The following is a 21,648-nucleotide window of genomic DNA, read 5'->3' on the forward strand; positions in this document are numbered from 1 at the left end:
GCCACTGATTTATTTAAGTTTTACTGCAAAACTCAATATTTCTTTAAAGTTTTTAGTGTATCGAAGATATGAGGTAAGGAATCAGAGGGGTTGCAAATATAGAGGGGCACATCTTTAGCAAAAACTGTCAGATTTGCTTCACTCAATCCTACACGTACACCTTTAAAAACCACATCAGATTCCAATACACATAGCAGCGGGTCAATAGCAAGATTGAACAATAATTTGTGTTTGCTAAATTGTAAATAAATATGCACCAAAGACTTTTATGCCACTGTGTAGGATGGCTTCAGTGGAATTGCTGAATACAATTTACTGTAAACAATGAGAAGCAATTCAGACATGAGATATATCCATACCTCCCAACATTGGTGGCAGTGGAGGTGGAACACAAAATTGGGGTATGGCATATGTTCACAGTTCTCCACGAGGCCACGACCCCCGTTTTTGCCACTGTGGGGATTATGGCCAGAGCTGTGAGAGCTGCTAGGGCAGTACAGATGGTATAATGGTTAGGATTACTGCCTGACAGCGCTGAGGTCATGGGTTCAATTCCCACCATGCTACTAACTGTGCGGAGTTTGTATGGTCTCCAAATACTTGCGTGGGTTTCCTCCGGGTACTCCAGTTTACTCCCACAATCCCAAAAAATATACTGATAGGTTAATTGGCTCCCAACAAAAATTAACCCTAGAATGTCTGTGTGTGCGTGTACATGTGGTAGGGAATATAGCTTGGGGCAGGGACTGATGTGAATGTTCAACTATACTCTGTAAAGCACTGCGGAATATGTATGCGCTATATAAGAAACTGCTAATAAGTTAATAAAATATGCCACCTCTCTTCAGTGATGCAGCTTCTATTCCCTGCTGCTCTGGTAAACAGGGAAGGGGGGGACTGCCCCCCACCATGGAAAACTGCCAGCCCCAGGCATGGGACGGGCCCTAAAAACTTGACGGTCCCACAAAAATTGGGATAGTTGAAGGTATGGTATAACTAATAATACAGGATGCGGTCAATATGCCGGCAGTCGGAATCCCGGCCGTCTAAATACCAACGCCAGAATCCCGACGGCCGCAATGCTGGTACTTTGGCCCTCTATGGGTGTCCACGACACCCATAGAGGGAGAATAAAATAGTGTAGCTAGGCACCGTGCCTGCTGCGTGCCCGCAAAGGAGGGCATTCCATGGCCCCCCCTTGTCCGCATTGCGGTGGTCAGAATTCCGGCGTCTGTATTTCGACCGCCGAGATTTTGACCGCAGACATTTCATACCGGACCCAATAATACAATTTATTTATAGTTTGTAAAGAATGTAATAAAAAGACCACACTAAGCTTTGAGGAATCCATGAGAGGATAAAAGCACAGGACAGCACACTGCGTTGTTTAAAAACAAACAACTCTGTTGTACATGGGCATGTTCAGCTTGCGCAGACAGTGCAGGCACATTTATGCACACATTATTCCTTATTGTGTCCAGTCTTTATCTGTATGTCTGTCTGATTAATAACATTCTAATTATTTGATTTAGATGAGAATGACTCATTCTGTCATGGTTCTATTATCAATGGCCATTTTCACGGTTCTATTGAAACAACAAATGGCACATTTTATGTAGAATATGAAGAGATTAACAATGGCACAGTTGACTCATATATATATCATGAGACAGACATTGGTAAGTAATGTAATTTTACTAGATACTTAATGCTGTTAATTTAACTTTCATGCAATATGCCATTCCTCACTCATGTCTCCAATGCGATTATGGTATAAAGTGTTAACAGCTACTAGGTTGACAGTCAATAGGTAAACACCAAAAATTGACACAAGCAAAAGTCGACATGGGAATGGTCACTTCACCTGCCATGCTACAGTCACTTAACTGTTCCCAATTGTGTTTCTGATAAAGTATGAAAAACTTAAAAAAAAAAAAAAACTTAAAAATAAATGTTGTTCTTTTGATGTGTTGAGCATTGCTACATCAACCTTTATTTGACTGTGTCCACCTTTTTTTTTTAAACATTTTTTTTTATTGAGACATTGCATACATGTATCAGGGACGTGCAGTCAGGGGAGGCAGGGGAGGCAGTGCCTCCCCTGTCATAATGATGAAAATAATAAAAAGAAGATATTTATATATATATATATATATCTTTTTTTATTATTTTCATCATTTCCACCTCTCCCGCTGCCTCCCACCCTCTTACATTACTGCACGTGAGGGTGGGAGGCAGCGGGAGAGGTGCCTCCCGCTGTTAACATTAAAACTCCGGGGGGGGGGGGGCGGGTAGGGGCGTTCAGGGGTCAGGGTGCAGCAATAGGCTGTAAAAGCCCATTGAAAATGAATGGGGAAGCGGCACTTATACTGGTTCCACAATAACAGGGGCACCAGTATGAACGCACGCCACCAGATGTGATTGGGCCAGCAGATGGCCCACATGGAGAGGATGCAGCAGCGCGGCCAGCGGGGAGTCGTGGCGCCGCTGGGAGAAAGCCGCTGTCACCACCGTGGAGAGGAATGGCCGCCGCCACTGCCGAGGAGAGGACAGGTGAGTCAGCCAGGGGGGGGGGGGACGCGCATGTACCGGTGGCTGCTGCATACCATGTAGCACGGTGTCCGTGCCTGGCCGCAGGGGGGGAGGTCAGTGCCTCCCCAGGCAATGACCTCACCACATGTCACTGACATGTATCATAACAAACATATTGTCGTATGTTATATAAGGTTCAAATAAATACAGAACATATTGAATTGTATTTGTCCAGCATTTTTTGTCTTACCATCATACAAAGCATTTTGAGGTTATTTAAGGAGGTGCAGTAGATATTACATTCACATATTCATTCAAGACAGATAGGAGGGTCTTGAGCAGCCCTTCTAGTTAGATACCACATAGTTGTTTTTAGGCTAGTATGGATCATTCATCATCTCCCATCTAAGAGGGAGAGTAGGTATATAAGATTCCCATAAAAGGAAAAAAAAAATCCACGTGTTTACCTCTATCAACAGTCGCCTCTATCCAGTCCATACGGAATAAAAAGTGGAGCTTAGTCAAAAATAGGGGAATTTTGGGGGGTGTGGCATCAATCCATACCTGTAGGATAGTTTTTTTGCCTGTTGCACTTAATGCTAGTAGTTTTTTTATTATCTTTTGTTATACGGGTTGCAGGGTCAGAGATGCCCATTATTGCCCATTCCAGATTGAAGGGGACAAAGGTGACCAATTTAGCCTCTGCATAGTGTTTTATAAGAAGCCAAAAGTAACAAATTATAGGGCAAGCCCATAAACAGTGGTAAATGTCTGCATTTTCTTGTTGACATTTTGGGCAATTATGTGTTTCAGAGTTTCCCATATCATAATGTCTGAGGGGGAATAGTATAGAACATCAGTAGATGGCAGTATAGCTTAAGTAAATGGATACCTGAAGAATTATATCAGCTCTGCTATTGAGTGTTCAGAAGCTGTGATATAGCTTGGTCATTTTACTGATTATACGAAGATGGGTAACAAAGAGTTAGCTCACAGTTTCCAAGTGGTGTCCAAAAGAATGCAGCGGAGAGTGTTCCAGCAGGAGTAATTAATAAGTCATATGTTGTGGGTTGAGAATATGGTTAAGGGCACAACTGGTATTTCAGAGAAGGAGGTGGGCATCTGCAGAGCAGAGCACTTAGGAAGAGTTAGGTTTTGCGGTTACACAGGTCTTTTCACCGTGAGCCATCTGAGCAGATATCTATCCGTTTATCCTAGGGACACCACCTCTTTAGGGGGATTATGGCAAAAAGCTCCCAATAAGTGCAGGGCTACTGACTTTAATGTGGGTCTTGAACACAGTAAAAGTGTTTAGTTTCCTAGCTCTGGGCAGGTGCAGTATTCCACTTACCCAATGGGTCCCTCCGGTTAACAGATGGGTGTTTTAGCCATCTCCAGCAGCACCACAGCTAGTGTAATCTTGATCAGCCTTTTTTGGCTGTTGCTTCCCTTGCAACACCCCCCCGGCTGTTCCCGCTGGCAGCAGGCAGAGTCCTCCTTCCTCTCCGGCTCACTCACCTGTAAGAGTCCCAGGCAGCTCTCCCAGCTATCGCCTCCCATGCGTTAGACTCTTGGCGCGTCCCGCTCATCAGGAGGCTCTCCATCCGCCTCATCTCCCACCGTCACCGCTGGTAAGCAGGCTCTGGCTTCTCCGTCCGTGTCCAAGTTGCTAGGGTGTTCTGCTGTTATACTGACCCTGCTAGCTCCCTAGGAGAACATTATAGCAGTTATGCAGTTACTTGTATGGTGTACACATGAGGGCATTATTAACTGTACCACCTACATAGGCAAACTATTGGCATTGCCATAAGGTCACTTGAAAATTGTCTGTTCCTTTCATTTGCAGACTACACTTTAATGAAAGACGACAAAGCTTTTGAAATGAATTTAAAAAAATATAAATTTTTGGAGAAAATGAAATGGAAATCAAAGGTAGGTACTTTATACATTGTTTCATTTACCACCAAAATGTTCACATTCTGCACACTCTAAATCTATTCTTTTGTATTGTTTTGTGGATAACACTATGGTGGCCTCTACAGTGGCCTCTACGATGGCCTGTAAGTAATAAAAGGGTAATTTCAATTTCCTTTCACTTAAGCAGGTTAAAAAAATCAGGTTTCTCAAAATATACAGCACTGCTCAGTTTGGCTTTTTTATGACCTGTCTTATCTTAGTCTGATGGGACTTTCCTGTCTAGAAATGTATGTATGTAGAAAAGACGTGAAGAACTCAACTAAGGAAGGAATTTGGGGGCAGACTTATCAATGGGTGATATTCTTATTATTACTGGTGTGATAACTCCATATATAGTAAGGATGACATGTCTTAAAATGCATATAGGTACCCAGGAGATTATAGGCATATGATGTCATACTGAATATTCTTATTATAAGATACTGAAGGTTGTGTTATAGACTTGTATACATTTCATGCTGTGTATAGATAAATGCCTTCACAGAAGGTAACTGAGACTCTCATGGAAAGCAGGACTTTTATTATGGATGAATGGTATACTAATTTCATGCAAAATACTTATATGTTATAATGCCTTCACGGAGGGCAGTGGAAACTTTCATAGAAAAGAAACATTTAAGTTATAATTCTGCAAGTGAAAGGAGAATACAGACTATAAGGGAACACCCCTTACAGCCAGCCAAGTGGACCATTCCAAACAGTCTGCTCTATGGCAGAATCTGGTGGACTGTACCATTCTCCCTGCACTAGAGGGGGGAGTTTTTCCCCGATTTTGTGAACAGTCAAGAACTAGTTAATAAAGTTGGGGAGTCAAAGAGAGGAAAAAAAGAGAGCAGGAGCTGTTAAACGGTTTTGGTAGTTCCCTGAGGGAGATGGCAGAGCTACACAGCAGGCAAGATGGAGAGCAGTGCTGACAGGGAAAGTCTGAGGAAAAGTGGAGAAGCAGATCTGCGCAGCATAGTAGAAGAGGAAAGCAGTGCTGAAGGATAATACTTACCAGAGGGGAGTGGTGAGCAAATCCATCCCCCGAGTCCCATATTAGATAGAAAAAGGAGGCAGTTCCCTGAGGTAATCTGCAGGAGTGGAGCTTCAGCCAGGCAGGGAGTGCACGCAGTTCCTGGAGGGGAGGTTCAGGAGGCTGGTCTCTTAGTCATAAGAGGCGGCAACAGAGCTGAGTAAATGCTGAGACTTGCATGACAAAACGAGTGGGGAGTGGTGAGTGCTGCCCAGCCCCCTCAGTATATCCTATAGCTACACAGAGAAGTCCAGTCTGAGGGAGACTGACAGATAGTAAAAACGTCTTTCAGCAGCAGCATTACAGAGAGGGACACAGTGCCAGTGTAATAAGGATTAAGTGCACATTAAACATTGCTCAGATCTTCAGCAGAGGTTGAGACCAGTAACCCAGCACATAAAGAGACACTAGCTATTTAGTGCAAGCAGTAAAGTAATTATAATACAGTCCAACAGTGGAAAGCTACAGGGAAGTTACATCTGCTGCAGCAGTGAGAAAAGGAAAGACATCAGTTACACTGCAGTGACAGGGATCCTTACCTAACCCATGACATACCTAGTTTCCAAGAGAAGACTATAATAATTTCAACTACAGGACATTCAGAAGCTTTATATACAAGGCAGCTTAATAAGGAGCTATACAAGTTAATCTAAAGCCATACTCAAGAAAGTACTGTATTTTAGGAGTTAAAACTTCCATCTAATAGTAAATATTTGACAGACGCCTAAAGTATTTATTTCTATTTCTTCTATTTCTGTGGATTACAAATACTTTCTAAAGGAAAGCTACCTCTGCCATTATTGAACGACTCACCTTACAGGACTCAGGTGAGGACGTTAGTGACTCAGTGGTAACAGGATTTGGTCAGTGAGTAAACTCTGCAGAAGATACAAAGTGCTTGATTGTATCCTACAAAGACTAGTGTACACTTGGGGGATTTATACATTTTTGCGTAAAAATACTAAAGTGATTTTTATATTTAAACCTATGCATGTTATGTTGATGTGATACATTGTAATTGTATTGAACTGTTTGAATTGTATTAGCTCCGTATATATATTTCATTAGTACCTCAAATAACTTGTTTATTTTGTAGCAAGCAGGTGGGATTAGTTATGTCATAACCTCTCCAGCCTTAGAGAGAGAGTGGGAGTATCGAATTGAGGACAGATCCTTGCTGTTCCAGAACAATAAAATCTTCCAATTATTTTGTGATTACTTGAATTGTATCTATTGCATACTATATTGCACTTGAAATGAAATAATAAATTGTTGAATACTGACAAGAGTTGTGTACGAGCCTAAGAAGGGAAACCTGCAAAGAAAGGAAAATCATATACTTACCCGTGATAGATTTCACATTTGGCGTGTCACGAACAGGATACGTACATTAAAAGCGGAGAAAACCTAACCCAGCGTCACTCAAAATGTCTCAAGACAATAGTCAAGAAAAGATGCTTGGCAACGAGGACCAAGGAAATGCAAGGGATAGAATAAGTACAATGGCACGTAAACCGGCAGTGATAACTATGCCCTATTACTTGGGGGCGCCATGGCTTCCCACTTATACTGGAGATATGAGGACGACTGAAACCAATGCGTTCCACGACTTCAGGGAACAAATCGAGACCATGTTCCAAGTATATAGGTTAGATGAAGACCAACAAGTGGAGATCCTTTTGGCTCAGCTGAAGGGGTTTGCAAAAAGGGAAGTGAAGTCGTGGCCGGAAAGCCAAAAGAAATCGGCAAAGGACATACTGAACAAATTGGCAAAAGTGTTCGATGAGAAGACTCTATCAGAACTTAAAACACAGTTTTATTCCAGAAAACAGCAACCGCATGAAACATTTCGAGAATATGCTGTAGTATTACAGGAGGCATTACGAGATATAAAGTTGTGTGCCCCAAGAGAACCGATTGAAGAAGATGAGACGTTAACCAATCAATTCCTCGATGGAATCTACGACGCGAATATGAAAGGACAAGTAAAAATGTTGCATCGACAAGAATCACCTATTAGCTTTGCAGACTTCAAGGACTTGATAACAAGGGTGTTAGGTGATAAGCCCAAAAAAGGAACTACCCTCGGATCCGTTGAAACCATTTTTCAGCAAGTTCAATCTGCTGCCTTTAAAGACCCCATCAAAGAAATGAAAGAACAAATTGCTGAATTGACACAAGGCATGACTGATCTTTGTCGAGAATTGAGAACACTGAAAGAGACGCAGACACCACAGAGACCCTGGCAGATGGAGAGAGATCCTTGTTACGGATATGATGGGAGAAACGCTTTATGGAGCTCTAGACGACTTCCTAGAGATACATTTGATGAACAAGGAAGACCCATCTGCAGGCATTACCAAAGGAGCAGGCATATTGAGCGAAATTGCCGCAGTACGGAACATTTAAACAGAACTCCCGAGGTCCGGGACCAACCGTCGGGAGAATCTTCAGTAGAAGGTCCCACATCGCAAGAATGGATACCAAAATTCATTGGGTGTTGCCCTACCATTGAAATCAAAGTGAAAGGAGTCAGCATACCAGCATTGTTGGATACCGGGTCACAAGTGACTACGATTCGATGGGATGAGTTCATTAAGCATTGGAGGAAAGAAAGTATCATAGCCACACCACCGGTCGAGTTGAATTTGTTAGCCAGTAATGGACAATGTATCGAGTGTTGCGGATCTCCTCAATCAAGGATGTTTAATTACGGCTGTTAAAGACCAATGGTTACCGCCCATAATTATTGGAATGAATGTCCTAAGAAATTGCCCGGAAGAACTAATCTCGACACTGACGCAAGAACTGTTCAACCGACCTCAGACTGTGAGACAAGTCATGCAATACACCGTCTATGAGCGAAGAAGCCAGGCAGGGAAGAGAGTGCTGGCTACACAAGTACAAGGAACTGTCAAGTGGTTTAATGTCCGGAAGAGGTATGGCTTCATCAACAGGAATGACACAAAAGATGACGTCTTTGTCCATCAGACGGCCATAAAGAGAAACAACCCACAGAAATTTCTGCGCAGTGTTGGAGAGGGTGAGACGGTTGAATTTGATGTGGTAGAAGGAGAGAAGGGTGCTGAGGCAGCCAACGTGACGGGCCCTGGCTGTGTACCAGTTAAAGGAAGCTGGTTTGCTCCTAACAGACGTCAGTTCCGCAGATGGTCTTACCAGCCAAAAGTAGAGGATGCTGCTGAATCTGGTGGAGAAGGCATAAGTACAGACCAAGCAAGTGAAGGGGAGAGAGTGGAAGAAGTGTTCCCTCAGCAGAGACCCATGCAGTGCAGAAGTCCACCGCCATTCTTCCACAGACAACCTTTTGGTAGGGGAAACGGAGCAGCAAATCAGGAGCTTGACACCCTCCCCAAGGGGACGGAAGTGATACAGACCGATGGGGTGAACGAACACGAGCATCAGCATGAACTGGCCAAGAAAGCAGTGGAAGAAAGGGTGGAGACAGCCCAACACCCACAAGGGACAAGTTATGGCCAGAACGCAAATGCTGCATCATTCCGAGTGGGAGACAGAGTTTGGAAGCTGGATGACAATCGGAGTAACGACTTAGATCCCTTCTGGGAATCTGAACCCTACGTAATTGTTCACCTTTCGGCTACAGACACTGGGGTGTATGGAATAAGAAGAGATGGAGATGACCACCAAGTTCTTAAGATGGTACACAGAAACCAACTTGAGCCATGCCAGGACTGTACAGAAGAAGACGCAATACCACAAGTCCCCTACCATCCTATGGAAGACCCACTATATCTTCAGCGCCTTAGGGAAATACTCCTCGCAGAGAAAAGAAGAGAGGCCGAGGAACGTGGCCTATTCCTCCACAAAGATGGTGCAGAGGAGATGTCCAGCAGACTCATTAGAAGTACCCAAGGGGTGAAACCCCTCAGATTCAGAGACTGATCATAAATGCTTAAAGTAAAGAATAGTTTATGAAAAAACTGTAAATACTCTTGATTCTAAGGCATGTAATGTGTTGCAGTGTTCGATGTGTATGTATATATATATATGTAGTATGTACGATGTTTTAAAATGTATAAAGTACATTGCCTGAGGACATGCAATGCTTTACCAGGGAAAAATGTGATAACTCCATATATAGTAAGGATGACATGTCTTAAAATGCATATAGGTACCCAGGAGATTATAGGCATATGATGTCATACTGAATATTCTTATTATAAGATACTGAAGGTTGTGTTATAGACTTGTATACATTTCATGCTGTGTATAGATAAATGCCTTCACAGAAGGTAACTGAGACTCTCATGGAAAGCAGGACTTTTATTATGGATGAATGGTATACTAATTTCATGCAAAATACTTATATGTTATAATGCCTTCACGGAGGGCAGTGGAAACTTTCATAGAAAAGAAACATTTAAGTTATAATTCTGCAAGTAAAAGGAGAATACAGACTATAAGGGAACACCCCTTACAGCCAGCCAAGTGGACCATTCCAAACAGTCTGCTCTATGGCAGAATCTGGTGGACTGTACCATTCTCCCTGCACTAGAGGGGGGAGTTTTTCCCCGATTTTGTGAACAGTCAAGAACTAGTTAATAAAGTTGGGGAGTCAAAGAGAGGAAAAAAAGAGAGCAGGAGCTGTTAAACGGTTTTGGTAGTTCCCTGAGGGAGATGGCAGAGCTACACAGCAGGCAAGATGGAGAGCAGTGCTGACAGGGAAAGTCTGAGGAAAAGTGGAGAAGCAGATCTGCGCAGCATAGTAGAAGAGGAAAGCAGTGCTGAAGGATAATACTTACCAGAGGGGAGTGGTGAGCAAATCCATCCCCCGAGTCCCATATTAGATAGAAAAAGGAGGCAGTTCCCTGAGGTAATCTGCAAGAGAGGAGCTTCAGCCAGGCAGGGAGTGCACGCAGTTCCTGGAGGGGAGGTTCAGGAGGCTGGTCTCTTAGTCATAAGAGGCGGCAACAGAGCTGAGTAAATGCTGAGACTTGCATGACAAAACGAGTGGGGAGTGGTGAGTGCTGCCCAGCCCCCTCAGTATATCCTATAGCTACACAGAGAAGTCCAGTCTGAGGGAGACTGACAGATAGTAAAAACGTCTTTCAGCAGCAGCATTACAGAGAGGGACACAGTGCCAGTGTAATAAGGATTAAGTGCACATTAAACATTGCTCAGATCTTCAGCAGAGGTTGAGACCAGTAACCCAGCACATAAAGAGACACTAGCTATTTAGTGCAAGCAGTAAAGTAATTATAATACAGTCCAACAGTGGAAAGCTACAGGGAAGTTACATCTGCTGCAGCAGTGAGAAAAGGAAAGACATCAGTTACACTGCAGTGACAGGGATCCTTACCTAACCCATGACATACCTAGTTTCCAAGAGAAGACTATAATAATTTCAACTACAGGACATTCAGAAGCTTTATATACAAGGCAGCTTAATAAGGAGCTATACAAGTTAATCTAAAGCCATACTCAAGAAAGTACTGTATTTTAGGAGTTAAAACTTCCATCTAATAGTAAATATTTGACAGACGCCTAAAGTATTTATTTCTATTTCTTCTATTTCTGTGGATTACAAATACTTTCTAAAGGAAAGCTACCTCTGCCATTATTGAACGACTCACCTTACAGGACTCAGGTGAGGACGTTAGTGACTCAGTGGTAACAGGATTTGGTCAGTGAGTAAACTCTGCAGAAGATACAAAGTGCTTGATTGTATCCTACAAAGACTAGTGTACACTTGGGGGATTTATACATTTTTGCGTAAAAATACTAAAGTGATTTTTATATTTAAACCTATGCATGTTATGTTGATGTGATACATTGTAATTGTATTGAACTGTTTGAATTGTATTAGCTCCGTATATATATTTCATTAGTACCTCAAATAACTTGTTTATTTTGTAGCAAGCAGGTGGGATTAGTTATGTCATAACCTCTCCAGCCTTAGAGAGAGAGTGGGAGTATCGAATTGAGGACAGATCCTTGCTGTTCCAGAACAATAAAATCTTCCAATTATTTTGTGATTACTTGAATTGTATCTATTGCATACTATATTGCACTTGAAATGAAATAATAAATTGTTGAATACTGACAAGAGTTGTGTACGAGCCTAAGAAGGGAAACCTGCAAAGAAAGGAAAATCATATACTTACCCGTGATAGATTTCACACTGGTTACAATCGATAATTTTTGCTCTAGCCAATCAGCTCCTGGAATTTTCAAACACATTACAGTTGGCTGGCTCTCCATTTATCATTCATGGCTATTGATAACAATAATATCACTTGTTAATAAATATGCCCCACTCTTAGGGGTAGCTGAAAATATTGTATTCAGGCAAGGTGGGAATAAAAGAGGTAGTAGTCAATAGGGTAAATAGGTTGAATGGGGATAGGTTTAAAATGTATAATTAATTTAAATATGTCACTAAAATACATATTAACTAATTGATAATCTAATATCCATAGATGGATACAATCTAATCATTGTAATTGGTTATTTAAATTATTATAATTTCAGAACTGTGGTCAATTTCTTTGGCACTTAACTGTTCCTTTTGGTTTATTTTACATTTAAAATATTTAAATGGAGGGATTAGACATTGTGAAGTACATGTGATATACTTTCAATAAATGTAGGAGTATTAGCACAGACCATAACCTGTATGGCTAATGGTGGTGTACAAGAGAAGGCATGCCATTTTTATTATCTTTTAAACTCAGATATAACTCTTACAAAGTTCTATAGCAGGAAAGATAAACAACATTCCCTTAGATGACAAATTCTGTATCTAATACAGTATTTGTTCTTTACTTCAAGTATCAGCAAAACTAGTTGTAGCTGCTGTCAATAATACAATATATGGACAGGAAATCATTCCAATCAGAGGCATCACTAGGGTGGTATGCAGGGCCGGCGACAGGTTGGATCAAAGGAGACATGTGTGATGGGCCCCAGCGATCTGAAGGGCCCCAGAGCGCAGCCAGGGCCAGTCTGTGTTACCCCCGTGGCCGCTGCCTGCAGCTTGTCTGTCCATCTGACTCACTGTTGTGCACGCCACCCCCAGGTCTCTCCTGCTGCTGCAGCGCTGATGTGTCACTCACACAGTGTCCACCACGTAGAGATGCATGGCCGTAGCCGCTCAGTGCTCGGAGGCTGAGTCGGCTGTCTCCGGGCTGCACTGCGCACGGACCTTACTGGGCATGCACGGCACCCACGACGATCTGTGTTCCGCACTGTGTGCTGCCTGGGCTGTGGCTGCCTCCTCCGAGTCCTACCCTGCTGCAGCGGAAGGAGATTCTACAGCATATTTGGAGAAGAGAAGAGTCCCCAATTTGAGATACTTATACTGCAAGTATCTGGAGCAAAACTGGCAATTAAATATTAAGGAGAAAGCAATCCCTGTAGTGGGTATCTATATACCTCAAGGCCTGTATATAGATCTTTGTTCCGGCCATCCGTCATCTGCTCTACCACAATGGACTCACTAGCGCGGTCATTCCCACGAACACCCCTGCTGACTGCCCCTGCTGCACTGCCCCCACCAATGCCGACTGCCCCCAGTGGCGCTTCTGTGTGTAATAGTGCAGGATTCTCCTACCCCTCTGGTTGGTATCCGGAAGCCATTTCAAAAGCTGCATCAGCCACTAGCCAATCAGAGCTTACATACTGGCAGCTGTGGTGCTTGGCTACTGGACTGTGAGTTCTGTTTGGGTCACCAGCTGGCACCATATCTGAAATGGCCCCCGGAGGTGTAGGAGAAGCCTTTGCTCTGTTCTCCTCCCTTCACAGTGACCAGCAGCTGCGTCAGAGCCTCGGCCAGTGCGGTGAGTAAGCACTAGTCTACAGGGGGCATTATAAGTAAGCAGGGGGTGCGTGGGCCCCAGAAATATCATTGTACAGGGCCCCAAGATTTCTGTTGCCGGCCCTCGTGGTGTGTATTACACCCGATGTGTAATCCACTGGAATGGGTGATGCCAAAACGTTGTCTCCCACTCAGTGACTGGTGCTTTACTTTGACAATATCTGCAGCACAGGGAACGTCTCCAGGGGCAGCCCAGCATCTCTGGGAATACTAATGATAATTCTTATTATATATAGGCATTGGCATATGTATAATGGGTAAAAGATGTGCAGTGCACACAGGCCCCATTGGGGCCCACACCTTGCACCCATTTAATGATACTCACCTATACTTCAGCATGAAAAATTATGCAAAAATGGCCACTGCAGCCATTTTCCTGTGATTCATGCATGCGCAATAGAGGTGTTTCTGGGAACGGTGCATGGATGCCATGTTCCCAGAGTCCTCCAAATGCATATTAGACTCTGGTAAAATGTCAGAGTTTACTGGACCACCAGGGAGGAGGGGGCCCAATCACAGCCTATACACAGGCCCCCTGTGCAAAATATCCCTTAAAAATGTCAGTGTCGCTCTCAGCGACTGTTCTTTTTTTGGGTGCAATATTTAACTAAACTTCAATTAATTGTCTTGGCTGTATTTGTATTTATTTATATATTCTAAAAGAACAGTAGCTGTGAGCGATGCTGGCATTTTTTATGGATATTTTGAGGAGCTCTTTCACCAACGTTGCCACTCAAAGGATTAAAGTGCCTCTGGCCATAGGAGAGATGTATTTGCAATGGCCAGTTTGTGAGGTGTAAGTATAAATTGGTGGAATAGCAGCACTCTAAATAATTATATTTCAGTTATTACCTTGCAAGTTGTGAAATGACCGCTATAACGGTGCTAAACGGTGCTCTTTCAGTGCAACAAATAATGCATTTGTTCATTATTCAGTTTGGTTTTCAACAAGTTCTGTGTGAGTATTAGACAAACTTGACCTAGAAAATGTAGTATACGTGGTTGAGCACAGAACAATTAAAGATGCTGGGAACCTTTGATGATTTCCGTGTTCAACATTTATCTCAAGTCACTTCAAAATTAGCAAGGAAAATCAGCAATGTTAGAAGAAGTAGACATAGACAAATGGAATCCATATATAAAAGTAGAACATTCCATTTATAGAGGGACAAAATTGTTCATGTGAATTCAGCCCATGCTAAATATTCTGTCCAATCATGAGTAACAAAGACAAAACATTATAAGTATTTTAGTATTGTTCCATTAGGTATCACACCAGCTCGGTTTGACTGAGGAAGTACAATCAGGAGAATGAAAGCCCTATTTCAAGACTATTGCAAAAGGCAAAATGATTTCCAATGCCATTGAGTTATTAGCAAAATTATTAATAGCGTGCACCTATTTATCTACCATTACCTGGATTGGGGTGTAATGTCTAAATGGAGAAATGTCTGCAATAGAATCCAATCACTGGTGAGACTAATACTACAACTTGCCAGTTATCAGTAAGTGGGGAGAGTTTTAGGATTTTTGTTCTGAGCACAATAAATTATAAAGGGACCGATTGATCTGGGTTTACACATGCAAACTTCTGCGCATGTTAAATTGTCGCCGGGCTGTTCCCAGAGGAGAGGGAGCGATGGGGCAGACGGAGGCGGTGGTGGCACTGGGACATGGGACCATCCAGCGTTTCATGGGTGTCCCTATGAAAACGCTGGGCATTCCCATAGGTGCTTGGGCAGGCCTATGCCAGGTGGTTGACATCACGTGACTTCAGTTGCCCTCCCCGGCTTCGTCCTGGGGAATCACAAATATAAGTCAGCCTCAACTGACATATTTGCGAAGGCAGGAACAATCATTTAATGGTTGCCGACCATCAAATGATTTCTCCAGCTGTGGGCACATACGAGGGGATGTGTCTTCGTAACACATACGACGAGGGGGTATTCGGCAGGGCAGCACCACAGGGACTCGTTAAGCTACTGTATGAGCTTCGCAGCTTACCAAGTCAATTACAATAGCACCCATAACCAATAATGTTTATTTTTCATTGTGGATTAACATACAGACTTGTTTTATAGATGCCTGCCAATTAAAACCACTAGGAGGAGGCAATATATCAGTGCTTCTTTTGTTCTAAGCAACCAAATGTTTCCATGAAGATCAATTTGATTCTGCAAAGAAGCAGCATATCATTTTTTTTCTGTTTATCTATATATGTTGTATGAGCAAACAATCCCCAAAACCCTGTACAGATGCACTAAGCTTCAAAAGTGATAAAATGGAGAGTGTAAAACAGCCAGCCGATCAGCTCCCAACTGCCATGTCACAGACTGTGATTGAAAAATGTCAGACAGGAACTGATTGGTTGTTTATCACTCTCTAATTTATCATTTTTGAAGGTTAGTGCATCTGGCCCAAAATCCTTACATTGTCTCTAATGTGAAATTTGCTTAAGGCGCATTATAGTCTTAAGCATATGCAGAAAATGTCATGTTGCCATATCAACATTTTAACAAATTCAGAATCACAGTTGTCAACATTGTTCTGTTGACATATGAATGTCAAATTGTAATTGTTGACCTTTTGTGTTCTATCTACTGGATTTGTACATTAAACAAATTACCATTGCTGGAAATTTCATTTTCCTTTGTATTTTGTTCATTTTGTTCATTTTTATAATATGTTGATTTATATTTTAGGAAAAACCTGTCAGTAGGCCTAAGAGAAGTGTGGATTTGTCCCGTACAACATGCCTTCTCCATTTGAAAGCCGACTACTTATTTTTTAAAAGATTTACAAACTTACAAGAAGCAATTTCTCAGGTATGAAACTACAACTGTGTAATGAAAAAGGAATTAGTGATTGTTGAGTAAAAATGGCTAGTTATTTTCAGCAATATTATGTGACTACAGTCCTCTGGATATTTATTATTTATTTATTTATTTATTTACAGTTTCTTATATGGATATAGATTTGTCAAAAATAATAGTATTTCAAAATGGCTTCAGATGTCTGAATAGAAATCTGTTATAACTGCAGGGCTATAGAGAGTGGCCACAGGCCCCATTATTGAGAGGTGTGGTGGACAGTCATGGGGGAGGCATGGCCCTGGACCCTCTTACAAAAATGGGGAAAAAAGAGTATGTGTGGCATAGAGGGTGCTGGCGCGGGCGACTGTTACCCCTCCAACAAGTCCGGGCGTGGATAAAAGTACCCTCCTATCAGCACCCCTGCTGATATGCACAGTAAAGACCACTGGAGTAAGATAAAGGGAAAAAAAGACCCCACAAATTCTCAACATAATATAACAACATAAATAAAATTTCTCTTAGTAATATATAGTATATCAAGATGGTTAAATGTCTTAAAGGATTACCTTGACCATGCATTCCAGCTTTAAATTATGCTAACTTCTTTCTTTTTCGTTATATTTATCTCATGTTAAAAATAAGATGACTATAATAATATGGTCAATGCTTAATTTCAGCTTTGGCTTTGCCTAGCTCTACAAAAGTTTAACTAAGCTTTCTTCCAGAGTTGAGTTTTTCTAGAAAGCCTTTGTTTTATCTCTGCCCTGACATTTATTTTTCTGGTTCAGTCCTCACACTTTTATTCTCATGTAATAATTATTTTACAATGCAGTATTTTATGGTATGGTTTAACTCACATAAACCCTTTCAGATATGCAAAATCTGAGAATTTGAGGTCCTGCTTATAAGTCGATGTATGAATCAGTGATAAGGGAGGAGAAGTGATAAAGTGCCTGGTAATTTATCACTGACCAATCATCTCCAGACTGTTAAGTTACAGGCTGGGTTTAAAAAGGGACAGTTAGGAGCTGATTGGCCGGTGATAAAGTACTGGCCACTTTATCAATTCTCCCTTATCATTGCCTCATACATCTACCCCATAGTTACATAGTAGTTAAGGCTGAATAAAGACATGTGTCCATCGAGTTCAGACTTGCGTCCATCGACTTTTCAGTTATGTCTGAAAGGATTAGATATAGGTTGAAAGACCCATGTCCACAACCCTACAATCGACCACAGGTTTATTTCCTAGACGAGAATCCCAGATTAGTGCCCTTGTTTACATTTGAATGGTATGGCTCGGGATTTTAGACACGGTTAATCTATAAAGGAGCTGATTAGCTGTTTAGGGCTGCCTGGGGCTGGTACAGATAATCTCATCAGTGGCACGGTATGTACACTTTAAATGAGCCTCCCAGCAGCCCCCTCCTCAGCGAAAAGATGGAAGGGAGACCACTGAGAGTCACAGACAACACAAGAGAGATCATTATCTCTTTTTAATTCAAGTGCTGCATTGTTTCCAGAGTTGAAAGCCCTGCAACCATGTTTGTTTAATTGAATACATGGGTATTAGGAATGCATATACCAGTGGTCAATCAAGAATGGACATGAGGTACACAAGGTGTTTTTAAACTATTTTGTTATTTTATTAAACCTTCAACATTTGACAAGCCAGTGAGAATTGCTTTAATATAACCAAATAAGAACACTGATATCAAAGCCATAAAATCAGAAAATAATAATAAAACATTTTACTGACATGCATTCAAATGAAAAGAAATCTGAAACAGATATATTAATATACATAAACAAAAAGAGATTGGACAATCATTACGAAAAATATATGTTTGATACCACAAAGTATTTAGTAAACATTTAAATATAGCTTCTGTAGTAGGGATCATCAGAATCTCTATTAAAAAAAATGTGCACATATTTTTTTGATGCGGTGCATTTAACCAATCCATATGAAAAATGAAAAAGAGTTTTTCTTTAAACATTTCAAGGGTTATCAAGTTATTCTGAATTCATAATTTCAGAATAATTTTAGCTGATAAAACTGAATAGCTGCCTTACATCTCTGGGAACCCTGTCATCTGGAGTTAGAAGACTAAATAGGCAGCTCAAGCGCCTGTTTAAAGTTGATTCGCCTTGTAAAGAAAATGAAAATCGAAAACTTTCGACAGTTGACCCTTATCGACTGAGATTTAATACCCCCATAAACATTGCCCATTCTGGAGAGATTGGGGGATAAATGACTAAACTGTCAATAATAATATGCCAAGCCCTCAGACTAAATTTATTCTCAGAAGAACGAGACCAGAGGCAGTGATATAGGTCTGCTGAAGTTTGATTGCATTTGGGGCAAGCAGGATTCTCCAGGATACCCAAGAATCCACTAAAAGGAGAGATGTATGAGCAGTGGGAAATACATCTCTGCAAATTTGGCTATCAGGAAAGGAGTAATAGAGTACTGTACCATATTAAGAAGTTCATCAATTGTTAAGGAGTGAAAATGTTCTAGCCATTGGGCCAGATCTGTTTGCAAAGAGGTGTTCCGCAGAGGTCCTAAGAGATCGATAATAAGCAGATATTGCTCCTCTAGATTATTTAGGTACCAATAATGAATTGTTCAGAGAGTTGTCCCAATCTCCTGCGTGGATGAGTCTTGAAATTTTGCTCACAAATTATTAAGCCTGAAAAAGAGAAAATTAATAGCACAGATACTAAAAAATTTGACAACAGCTTCCAAATGAGACATGGTTTTATAAGTTTAGGAATCATAAAGTTAACCCACCATAAATAGCTCTCCAGCCTCCCAAATCGAAAAAACCTGTGAAGCCTCAACATTCTCAAAATATGGATTTTATACAACAGTTAAAAGAATAAGGTGGGACCCAATTTAGATATATACCGTAATAACAGCCATATTTTCCTTATAGTCATAGGAAGGGGATTGTCTGTCAAGGATTTCAGATGGCATGTCTCTATCTGACATCAGCTAAAAGGCCACCAATGTGACCAAAGGCAAAAGCTTATGTTAGCATATTTAGGAAATTAATGCCACTATTCAAATTGGGCTGACATAGATGAATCATCTCTAGTCATTCCAAATTAAATTGGGAAACAAAAGGTGTAGAAACTTTTCAAGGGAATTTTAGAGATATTATTTTTGTCAAAAATCCTTACAGTATCATTTAACTGCAAAACGTATGACCAGTGGCGGCTCGTACCTTTTGTAGGGAGGGGGGCTGCCTCTGACCACGATGCAGGCACCCACCCCATTGTCGCCGCTGCCGCCGCTGGTCCCTGCAGTGAGTTCATGGCACCTGTGATCTGATGACAGGCACCGGGACTGGCTCATGAGCAGTACAAACAACAGCCCACAGAAGTAATCATAGTCCCGGTGCCTGTTCTATACAAAGGACAGGCACCGGGACCAGCGCCTGCGCAGTACCGATATAGGTACTGCGTATGCGCAATCAGCATTTCCACACGGCAGCCTGAACAAAGGTGTCCTAAAGGGAGGGAACACCTCCCAATGGGACTGCCTTGGTGACTGGCAGGTCGGACTTCCAATAGGAAGTCAGTGCCAGTCGCAGTGAAGCCAGTGCAGTTTTACAGACTGCATCTGGATTCACTACAGTGGCGGATATTACCTGGGGGGAGGCTCAGGCACCCACCCCATTGTCGCCGCTGCTGCCGCCGGTCCCTTCAGTGAGTTCCTGGCGCCTGTGCTCTTATGACAGGCACCGGGACTGGCGCATGCGCAGTACAAACCTCTGTACTGTGCATGCGGCCAGCTTCTATGGGCTGCTTCGGAAACAGCCCAAAAAAGTAATCATAGTCCCGGTGCCTGTACTATACAAAGGACAGGCACTGGGACCAGCGTGTGCGCAGTACCGATATAGGTACTGCGTATGCGCAATCGGAGATTCCACACGGCGGCCTGAACAAAGGTGTCCCGGAGGGAGGGAACACCTCCCAATGGGACTGCCTTGGTGACTGCATCTGGATTCACTACAGTGGCATTTTACCTGGGGGATCCTCAGCCCTGCAGCCCATACAGATGGAGCCAGGCACTTCCTTGCAGGGGCTGGCGATTCTATCGCCAGCCCCCCGCCAGCGGCTGACACTCACCAGGGGCGTGCCCAAACGAGACACTCGTGCACGCCCCGTGGCTACGGAGCTGGCTCCACCGCCTGTCGCCTCCCCTGGTGCCTCTCACCGCCCCACTGTCCCCCCTATCCCTGCCCATCTCCCTTCAGGGAGACAGGTTCCTGCCCACACGTCCCAATCAGATGCATGCGTGTCCCAGTCAGATGGAGCACCTCTGCGCCGGTGATCACCAGTGGAGACATGCTGGCGATCCCCGACCAAAGAAGAGAGGTGCTCCTTCTGTAGGTAAAAACCACCACTGCGTATGACTAAAACATTGACTAAAATTAGACTATAATGAAACAGAGTTCCACTGATTATATCATGACTAAAACAAATAAAAAAATCATTTTGGGTCATTAAGAGTAATACTGCATTTAAAATCCTTGTCAAAATTAACAGGGACAGACAAAGGGTGACAGCATAAAGTAGTGGGAGGCAGAGGTTGACATCAGAATGCATGGGGAGTAGGGGGTTGGGCACTCGGTGAAAGGGAGAGGTAGAGGGTGACCGCTTAATGCAGAGAAAGGTTATCATATAGATAGGCAGTGGCAACAAAAGGCAGGGGGAGGCAGAGAGTGATGGGTAGCAGTGGGTTACAGGGAGAGAAGGACAGGGAGAGGCAGTGTGTGTCTGGGGTACAAGCCCAATGTCCTGCATGGTGCAGAGAACAGGGGGCATGAACCTTGGTGGGGACTGGAACACAGTAGTCTCTACTCTGTGACATGGGTCCCTGCCCTTTGTGTGTTCTGGGTGTGAGCTGCATTTAAGTGAATGGGAAAAAGTGAACAGCAGTTCATTAACTAGACAATGTATATGGCTGTGATTAGTAGTGCTGATAAGTGGCAGGACTCTCCTATCAACTGGCACAGAAAATAGGTCAGCTCTGCAGCCCTAAGGCAAGGGGCAATTCTGCACTGGGCTATTCATTTGACATTGCTCAAAATGGTCTCTGGAAGGGCCAGGGGATAACTCATTGCTGGTCTGAGCAAAGGTGAGCCCCTTAGCCCTGGGGGCCCTGGTAGAAAGCACCTGCTGCACCGATTGGTAGTTTCACCTCTGGTTGTGGCTACGTCTTCCTAGATTTGTCCACTCCCTTCAGCGTCCAGGCCTATGGTGACCCTACCTACTAAACAGTGTTTTCAGTCTACTTCCTATTGTGGGCCTCAACTTGCTTACTATACATTTTACTGGACATGAATAAAAATAAAACAGAAAAATAAACTATAATGCAAATAAAATGCAGTATTTTAGCTTTTAATGTAAACAGACATTTATTTATATTTTTTCATATAAAT

The 21,648-nt window shown here is 42.5% G+C and overlaps 1 protein-coding gene across 1 annotated transcript in view; it reads left to right on the forward strand.

Moving 5' to 3' along the window:
• LOC146066920 (disintegrin and metalloproteinase domain-containing protein 10-like) overlaps nucleotides 1–21,648 on the forward strand; it is a 97,588-nt gene that overhangs the window by 29,444 nt on the left and 46,496 nt on the right. Inside the window, exons 4-6 of the mRNA XM_083179144.1 lie at nucleotides 1,533–1,679; nucleotides 4,379–4,464; nucleotides 16,082–16,204. Coding sequence (XP_083035270.1) covers nucleotides 1,533–1,679; nucleotides 4,379–4,464; nucleotides 16,082–16,204 — 356 coding nt within the window. The remainder of the gene's footprint in view (nucleotides 1–1,532; nucleotides 1,680–4,378; nucleotides 4,465–16,081; nucleotides 16,205–21,648) is intronic.

This window comes from Crinia signifera, chromosome 1, assembly GCF_055691185.1.
Source record: "Crinia signifera chromosome 1, ASM5569118v1, whole genome shotgun sequence".
Classification (NCBI taxonomy): Eukaryota; Metazoa; Chordata; class Amphibia; order Anura; family Myobatrachidae; genus Crinia; species Crinia signifera.